Source organism: Coregonus clupeaformis, chromosome 5 (genome assembly GCF_020615455.1).
Source record: "Coregonus clupeaformis isolate EN_2021a chromosome 5, ASM2061545v1, whole genome shotgun sequence".
NCBI classification, from domain to species: Eukaryota; Metazoa; Chordata; class Actinopteri; order Salmoniformes; family Salmonidae; genus Coregonus; species Coregonus clupeaformis.
Window position 1 is genome coordinate 33,821,272 of NC_059196.1, and position 9,709 is coordinate 33,830,980.

A 9,709-nucleotide genomic window follows, 5' to 3' on the forward strand; every position below is an offset into this window, starting at 1 on the left:
TCGCTCCCATCAGTCAGGGATGACAGGTCACTGCCTCTTTTCAATAGCCGAGGTACCAGCCCTGGAAAAAAACACAAGCGACAGATGTCCAGCCTGAAACCATGCACCCCCCCACCCCGCCCCTTTCTCTCTCTGTGTGTCTCTCCCTCTCGTGAAGCGCAAAGCGCACGGGTCCCCTCAGGATTGTCATTCCCAGGGCCGAACAAGAGTGTGTAATTACCGTGGTTACACCAGGGACCCCCTCGGCCATTCATGCCAATGAACTGGGAAAGCATTAGGCCTACCCGAGAAAAGGCGAAATCTATCCCCTGAAGTCTTACACAGAAAATATACCTACAACGCCCAGTGGCCCTATGGTCATTGTTATCAGTCTGTATCTTGTCGATACTAACAAGTGCTCAGGGAAGTGTTGATGAGGAGAAACTTTAGTGACTAAATCCTGAGTGAAGAGTAGGCCTGAACTAATTGCTCTGAGAAATGACGCCACAAGCCTATAACGAAAAGATTTTAATTTAATGTAGCCCATATGTTTTTCCTTTGATATAGCCTAAATTATGTTCGCGCAATGGCAAGGGATATATATTGTATGTTCATGACTAGAAAACCTATTGGCAATTACACTCAAAGTTAATATAATATATATATAATATGCCATTTAGCAGACGCTTTTATCCAACGCGACTTACAGTCATGCGTGCATACATTTTTTTGTGTATGGGTGGTCCCGGGGATCGAACCCACTACCTTGGCGTTACAAGCGCCGTGCTCTACCAGCTGAGCTACAGAGGACCACATGAATTTTTTCAACTCTGCACTGGTTTAGCAATTCAGTAGGTCTAGGCTACTCAACGAATTTTCAACAGGTGGTCAGGTTTCAATCGAATTAATTGATTAAAATTCAGTACATCGATTGAAAGTGCTTTTTTTCATGTTCTGAATTTCGTTTGATTTTTGGGGATATGGGTGGGGGTAAATAGGCCTAATTCCACATGTATTCCGATGCTCTTCGGGTTGTCTAATATCGACAAGGACAAATTACTTCAATATCCTTTCGGATATTGATCATGGTTTATTATGAATCAATAGACCAATCTTTTTTTTTTTATGTACAACTTTGATTAACCTAAGCCAGATGGAGGAAGCGTTGGAAAACTAAGCTAAACATATGTTGTCAACTTTTTCTAACTCACTGAGTCAGGGAGAGCAGATGTCAGACTGACCACGCAGACAGATGTCACACCCGCGCGCTGGCCCTTGGCTTAAGGGATTCATGGCGGGGCTCTGTGTTTGACTTGAGCCATGCACGCGACTGCCAGGCGAATGCTCGAACGTGGGAAACTCCGCCGAACAATGGGCGGTATTCAGCCGAACCTAATCACCACGAAGAGAGTAATAACCCTGTGGAGGGAGAAGTGGATAGTCCAGCCCGGGAGAAGGCTCTCTCTCAGCGGGCCCCGGAGCAGGAGGTGACTAATGGGAAGTTAGGGCAGGTGCGCTCTGTCCTCTGGTTTTCAGGCAGGTGTGTGACCATCACAATAAAGCGTCAGTATGAGCAATAGCCTATGTGTGGTCCTTGACCACTTTTATTGATTATTCATGAGATACATTTTGAGATTACATTGTTATGTATGAGAATAACATATGGGCCTATTTGTGAATGCAACAGGTATTAGTGTTCATAGGATAACACTTGTTGAATTCGCAAACATGAATCAGTGTAGCCTAATGTGGTCAATTCGAATTGAAGGCAGTCAATTCAATAAGTAATTTGAATTTATAATATAAACCATTTAAACCTTTTGAAAATAAATAGCTTCTACTTTTAAGTTTATTGAGAAGTGATTGAAAATAAATAAAACATGTTCAATAATTGAATTGGAATTTCAGTTTACTTCCTGATGCCTGAATCGATTGCCATTCATTCGAATTGACCCCAACTCTGAATGGTAGCCTATTAACAATACATGAGATGTCCAAACAGGTTACCTTATTTTTGCATAGGCTATGGATTATTTTGTTGTTTTTTATTGGATGGATTACTGTAGGATTGGATGGATTACTAAAAGGAGTGTGATCCTCAGATCCTTAATAATTAACGAACCTTCAGTAGGCAGTTGGCACCGACAGGCGACAAGTGTGCATCAGCGAGGCTTTGAATGAGTGGACCGATTTGAGTACATTTTCTAAACCACATATCAATCCAGACTATAGGCCTATAGTCACAATGGGTGGCCTTCTGAAGAGGCTGTGGCTGATGAATACACTGAGTGGTGAGGTCTCTTTTGAAACTCAAGAAAACTTGGGCGATTTTTGGGGAGGCCTATGACCATACAAAGCGCAATGGGACATCTGGCCACGCGACCCACGTGCAGTCAGCCGCCTGTCGCTCACCACAAGGAAACGACCTTCAGAGGGTCACACATAAAGACTCCACAGTCGCGGCGCATGCTTCCTCTTCCAGAGAGCAGCGACGTATCACCAAAACCAAAACGTGTTACATTCACAGGACTATATAGCCTAACAAGGCAATTCGATTTTCGTGGATCACATTTTTATATAGGCCTACCTAATTGATCAAATTTTCACATAGCCTATCCTAACCTACATTATCCTATTCAATGTTGGAGTGTCAATTTCGATTTGTGACATTTTTGTGGAGGCTCTATAATAGGGACTTATAGAAAGTTCCATCTTGTTATGGGTGGTGGCACAGAACGGCCCAAAAATCAACTAATCCGGCAAAATCGTTAAGGCAGCAAGGGGGAGAAACCATCAGAGAGCCCGAATTAAAACTTGTGAAGAGGGACTCGCGCCCTTTCGCGCCCTTTCGCCCTTACCATCTGGTCACGCGTCCAAGTGATCAGAATTAGCGTGGGAATGACAATGCCACAATAGTTCCCATTCTCAGACGCCCTAAGCGGCGCAGTGGCCCACTCATCTTGGCTGCTTAATTATGAGGAACACAATCATTCCTGTTGGGCCAGTGTGCCTGAGGTCTACATCCGCTTTTTTAGGTGACTTATTCCGGATCTAGAGGCATATACTGTATATGAGGCACTTCACGCTTGCAACATCAAATTTTGTGAAATGCGCATTGGAAATGCATAGAGAGGGACACTGACTGCCACACCAGCGACATTTTGCTTATTTTTTTAAGTATAGTATTAGACTTTAATACTGGCCAAATTGGTCTCCATCCCTCCATCCATCCTTCCAATGAAATTATCTATTTTCCATATTTATTTATATCGCTCTATTTTCTCGAACACCTGCATATCTATTAATTGAACAAAAACAATATATCCTTCTAAAAGTAAATATACCTCTTCATGATGTGAGACATTTTTAAACTTTAGTGGTGTAATATTATGCTGTTATTACACTGTTATTTTTAGGTAATATGGGGTATTATCAACAGTAAAATACTGTGAAACCTTTTACTGCATCATACTTTAAATTATGGTGCAGTGTGTGAAAATGTTGTAGGCTGGGAAATAATTGTTGTATTTCGAAGGCTACTGAAATTCCATCACACAGGATATACAGTATTTTTGGAGTGCCAAAAACCTTCGGCCCTCTAGTGGGTGCATGGTAGGCTGGCTCATTAACATATTTTGAGGCGTGCCTTGTAAGAGGCTATAATTTGTTGCACCGGTTGGCGAGAGTGCTATGTGGTAGTAGTGCCCCATCACTTTAAAATGTATAGGGGGCAGATTGGAGTGGCAGCAAGCCTCAAACTTTTAATGATTGAGCATTTTGCCATTTTCTTTTGGTCTGTTTTGACCTGTAGTCGCTGCCAGTTTGGAAGCCTTTGTTAAAGCCTCTTAGAAGTGAAACACCAAATATTCATTGATATGCTGTAATGTGTAAACGCATTACCTGGCAGCCGACCTGCATGCACCAATCCCATGTAATTACAGTAAAAAAGTGTGATTTACAAACCCCAAATTCCCTCCATGAATTTCATTCATCCATCCAGCCAGCCATCCATTCATTCATTAAGATTGCGGTAGGATGCACTTTTTTCTATTCTACGGTATTGTACTGTGTGTCATTACACAGTACTTGCTTTATACTGTATTTGGATTTCAGTAGGTGTACTGGAATATGAAATACAGTAACTTAGGCTACTTGCCACTTTGCTGCATGTAGTTACTGTCAAATTCACGGCAACCTCTTTACAGTGTTGCTGTCTGTAGTTCTTCAACTTTTTAAGATGGCAGGGGTATTGGGATCTTGTTTTCCCCAACATGATCCAGTCACATTTTATTTACCCAATGTGCAACAATTGGCGACTACACTTGTTTTCCATAGGCCTAACAATGAAATATGATGAAATGTCCTTGTGAAAATAACGTTGTGTGGGCAGTATCACATTTGCACTGAAACCTTGCAAGTTTGATCAAGTGAATTAGCCTAATTGTTGCAATATTCCCAGCAAAATCCGAAGATTTGGTGCAGTCGGTGTATAGGCCTAAACCTGCTTCAGTAGCCTAAATTATATGCTGAAACTTTAGACTATTTTGCAAAATATGGTTTTACAGACAGCCCTCGTTTTAACGGAATAATAATGGGCTAAACCAGTTATAATTTAGTCTAATAATTGGTCTTAATTGATAGGCTAGCCTAACCTTGGCATATTTGCCTGAATTTGTAACAAATGTATGCTAGCTACTTTACAGACATGTTCTTGTTGGTCCCATATGTTTTAAGGGACTAGGCATTTTCAATCGGTGCTTGAAATCACTGACCCCTTGGCGCGCAGCCCAAGGCACGGCCTGACTGCATTACCGTCCCAGTTATTCATTGTGCTGTTTTCTGCATTGAACCCCCAAATATATTTATTTCCCCCTACCTATTGTATGTGGTATCTTTTTATTGATTCCATAAATACACATTGCAATTGTAAATAGAATACAAATTAATTTCTGTTGTAATGTATAGGCCAGTCTAGAACAGCCCTGACCCAGTAAACTTGAACTAATTGGTCCATTAGCCTATCAGAGTCAGCTGTCCATTATTTAGAAAATGCACATTGAAATGTGATACATTGTTGCATGTTGCTACAATGTTTTCACTCTGTGTAGAGGGGTCTATATTGGTCAAAACTCAACCATGTGATGACACTGCACCTGTGCATAATAAATACATTATTTAAGAGCGTCATAATAACAAGTAGAACATTACAAGAGTTCCAGAACACTACATTCTAGGTTACTTTCTTGATTTGTGATTGCAGGAGAGAGGGTACATTTTAAAGCAAGGCATGTGAATGTATTATTTGTTGCCAAATTTGAGTTTAATAGCTCACAATATTTAAGTAGGTTGTTTATTTTTTTCATGACCAAATGTCTTCTGTCTGTTGTGAATGTAATTTTGGGCCTAATGAAATTGAATAGGCCTTCTTCTTCCCTCCAGTGATGCAGACAGACGCTAGTGAGGAAGGGCACCACCGTAAGCCAGTGCGCAGGCCCCGTCTTTCCTATATGGTAATTAAGAGCAATATATCGTCCCATATAGGCCTAAAACTACAGGTTAACTACAGGATCGACTTCAAAATCCTCATGCTTGCATTTAAAAACATGAATGGATTAAGCCGCACATACATCAGTGACCTCATCTCAATCAGCGAGCCACCATGCACTCTCCGCTCTAGGCACTCCCTACTGCTTCAAGTCCGTAAGACACGTCTCCGAACTAAGCGGGACCGAGCCTTCTGCTTGCTCCCTTGCCCCTCGCCTATGGAATGCTCTCCCTGACCATCTGAGAGCCGCTACATCACTCGGAACTTTTAAAACTGGCTGCAAAACCCACTTCTACAGACTGTATTTTTCATAGTCCTAGTCCCATTCTAAAATGTATTTAGCACCTAGCCCATTATTGGTATTTTACCTGCCTTGATTCGAAATGTACTGTATGTTTTTTTTAAAATTGTATATATATATATATATTAAATGTTTTCCTCAGTAGAGCTTTGAGATAGCTCTGTAATGAAAAGCCCTATAGAAATTAAATGTAGCCTATTATTATTATTATTGATCTACACATGGATTCCCTTATTGCTCTATCAGGTAAGTGTAAGTGGACCTATGCTATGGCTTAAAAACAAAAAAAATAGCATACAACTGCTAGATAAATGGATTTGAGTGTAATGTGCTCCTGTCATTGTGCTCCCAGTTAGGTCGTGTGGTCAGGAACCCAAACTTTGAACCCAGACAGAGTGTGTCCAGAAACAGGAACAGGAATAGGAGACCTCAGGTGAGTATGACATCAACAGGTGTTCTGCAGCCCATCCCTGAGAACCGAGACCCAGTGGAACAGAGCCCGAGACCACCATCACCTGAGAGGGCCTTCATCAACCTGCAGCCACACACACAGGTAGGACTCTAGTCCTGCAGCATGACATACTAGTTTGTGTGTGTGTGTGTTTCACTGTGTTCGTCAACTATAATGTGGCTATAACTATTTGCATAATACCATAGGAATGTGTATGATTGAGTCTTTTTTTATTCTTATGTTATATCTGAAAAATCTCAAATGCTCTCTCTCGATTAGCTTGACCAACAAGGAGCGTTATCCCACTCTGAAGAGATGAGAGAGAAAACCAACCCACTCTCTGGGATCCATGACCTGGTAAGTGACCTGTGTTTTCACTGTAACTTTTTGTCTTAGAAGTGACGTAGAACAGGGGTAGACAACCAAATTAAGCCGCAGGCTGATTTTGGTCGGAGAAGATGGTCGGGGGTCCTCAACATAATTATAATATAATTTGTACACTGCAAACTGACCACAACTAAACCCAACAAGCGATTGTATTTGAAAATAACAGTAATTTCATACTTTGATTACATTGAGACACGATCAAGTCTCTTATTTTATTCGTGGGAATACTTGGGAACAAATTCCCTGAATTAAACTCATTTTTAGCTGAATTCCTGATGATTTTACAGTATTTTTTGAGCAAAAACTAAACTACCTGTTGCCGACCCCTGTCGTAGAAGGAGTCAAAGATGAACACAGGTTGTGTGTGTGAATGTGTGTGTGTGTGTGTGTGTGTGAATGATGCAGACAGTCCTCCTGTGTGAGGAGAAGGAGAAAGAGAAGGCCCTGTTTGTTAAAGCCAGAGAGAGGACCATGAGATACTTGAAAGAGGATCTGGCTTACTACCATGAGAAGGTCACCAAAGACCTGGGATCCCTAGGCCAGACCCTGGACAGAGCTCTGGGGCTGAATCAGAGCGAAGAGGAAGCTAAGCTGGAGGAAAGGATGGTTAGGAGGTTTGGGAAGGGTGAGAGATTGATGAGGCCAGTGCTAGAGGTTGCAGGAAGAAGAGACAGACAAATATCAAGACACCCGAATGTAAAGATGGTAATGAATGGGAGAAGAGCCGGCCAACTAGTGAAGGTGGCAGAAGAGGAAGAGAGTATAAGAGGTCAAAGAGCGAAGCCAGTGAACATTTTCAAGGAAATCGTTGCAGAGTTCATGGACAAGGTCCAAAATGAGTTTGAGGATTTTAATAAACTCCAAGACATCGACATGTGTCACATGGTCAGAAAGCAGATCAAGCAAGACCAGATGATGTTGGATGCTTGGAAGCTCCAGCAGGAGTTAGTCGTGGGCTCTTTCAGAAACTACTGGAGAGAACTGGAGGAGGGCATTGGACCCATGCTAGACAGAGTGCAGAAAATAGCCGCTGTGGAAGTTGAGGTAAGAACACCACACACCACAGCATGCTGTAAGTCAGCTGGTATAATGGTGGAAACAGGGAGGGAAGAATAGCATTCAGGTTTCTTTACAACTCACATTGTGCACTATAATAGCCTTCATTATTGCGTCATTATTTTGGATTGGGTTAACTCACGTTTGAGGCCTGTTAGTTTTTTATATAAATGCATTGTGCAGGTTATGTTTAGCCCAGCCAGGTCACCCATTATACAAGTTAGTATTCAACGTCCATCCATGTCTGAGGACATCAGGAGATAACATTGAAACCGGCCACTAGTGGCAACAGTGAGCACTGTTCCCTTCAAGTAGGTTTCGATTTTGCTACAGCATTGTGGACAGGGATGGTGGATAGGCGTAAGCATCTGATTCCAAAGGTTGCAGGTTCAAATACAGTGGTAGAAAGTTGTTTTTGATATTTTTGTTTTAAGCCTATCCCAAACCATACCCTTACCTTAACCATTCGGAGTTAATATCTAACTTTAAGAATTTGGAGTTAATGCCTGAACTTAACCCTAACTTAAAAATTCTGAGTTAATGCCTAAACTTAACCAAAACACTTAGAAATGTGACATTTGGAACAACTTTGAAATTTGACGTTTGAGAAACATGGATGAACGTCTAATTCTGACATGAGTGTGAGAGCTCGTAGGTTTAGCCACACGATCTAACCCTGCACCTCTGTCTCTCATGCAGAATGACTTCGCTACTCTTGAGTCAGTGGTAGGTTGTTTACTGGATTAATTCAGTATTTCTACAGACACATATTCATTACTGATTAATTACTGCAGCTACAATATTCTCCCAGTATGTAAGACTTGTTCGGTTTTGATACACGTATTCCCACTGGGCACACACTGGTTGAATCAACGTTGTTTCCATGTCATTTCAATGAAATGACGTTGAACCAACGTTGAATAGTTGTTGAATTGACGTCTGTGCCCAGTGGGCTGTATCTTTTCACTGTGATCTTGTGATTAATCATGTTAACTAATCTTGTACCGCTAATCTTCCCATCAAGAGTCAGAACTACAGGTCATCTACTCCAGTGACTATGACCTCCTTGACCTCTGTCTCTTTGACCACTGCTCCACTGACCGCTTCTCCACAGACCGCTACCCTCCAGACCACTGCCACTCCCCCCCTCTTCCTCCCTGTTCGCATCCCTCCCTCTAACCTCCAGACCACCGCCGCTCCACCCCTCCCTCGCCCCCACCGCCTGCCCCCACTGAAGGTTCCACCGCCGACCCTGGCATGGCCACAGACCACCCATCTACCACCCATCTCCACCCAGACTGAGGGAGGACAGACAGGCAACACTGACAGGACTGGAACACCTGTACTGGTAAGAAGACTGATAAGAACCAGGCTCCCTCTCTCTCTTTCAGTCAGATCCACACACATGGTGCCACATAGAGGAAAGCTAGTGTAGATCTGTAAGATTATAGCTGTGCTGGAAAGATGTTTAAATGTTGTATTATGTTTCTCAGACTCTGGACACTAATGGAGATCAGACAGGAGAAACCAATGAGATTGATTATGATGAGGTAGAGGAGATTAGCATCCTGCCTGATGAGGAAAGGTTCCAAGTAAAGCAAGTGGAGAAGGAAGAAGTGAAGGAGAAGAAGGAACAGGAGAATGAGACAGGGGGGGCGAAGAAATGTCGCAAGACCATCAAGAAGAGGTGAGTTTTAAGTAGACAGAAGATAATTAAATAGTGGAGGGAGGGAAAAGCTAGCAGACAGATGGACACATAAAATGAGATAGTAAAGGACCATGAGTCACAATTTTGAAGTGTTGCAGTAGTGTCCATATTGTTCCATTCTTGTCATTGGTTACTACCTCCCTCGCAGGTTTATCAGATGGCTGAGGAAGATGTGCTGCTGTGGAGGCTGCTTTCAGAAATGCTGAACTGAAATCTTCATCACACCACAGCCAGAGATCCCTTAAACACACACACAGATGTGCGCCCACAAACATACACACA

At 42.3% G+C, this 9,709-nt stretch overlaps 1 protein-coding gene across 1 annotated transcript; it reads left to right on the forward strand.

Moving 5' to 3' along the window:
* Positions 1–5,431: 5,431 nt before the first annotated feature.
* LOC123481066 lies at positions 5,432–9,709 on the forward strand. Its single transcript, XM_045214745.1, has 8 exons — positions 5,432–5,489; positions 6,178–6,378; positions 6,556–6,633; positions 7,069–7,707; positions 8,419–8,445; positions 8,744–9,067; positions 9,213–9,406; positions 9,576–9,709. The coding sequence occupies exons 1-8, from the start codon at positions 5,487–5,489 to the stop codon at positions 9,631–9,633; spliced, it is 1,524 nt and encodes a 507-aa protein (XP_045070680.1). The 5' UTR covers positions 5,432–5,486; the 3' UTR covers positions 9,634–9,709.

What these genes read in the sequence shown, in the direction of transcription:
- LOC123481066 (XM_045214745.1), top strand. An exon ending in TCGCTACTCTTGAGTCAGTG is followed by an intron (nt 8,446 to 8,743) that starts GTAGGTTGTTTA and finishes CTTCCCATCAAG; the next exon opens with AGTCAGAACTACAGGTCATC. An exon ending in CGCAAGACCATCAAGAAGAG is followed by an intron (nt 9,407 to 9,575) that starts GTGAGTTTTAAG and finishes CCTCCCTCGCAG; the next exon opens with GTTTATCAGATGGCTGAGGA.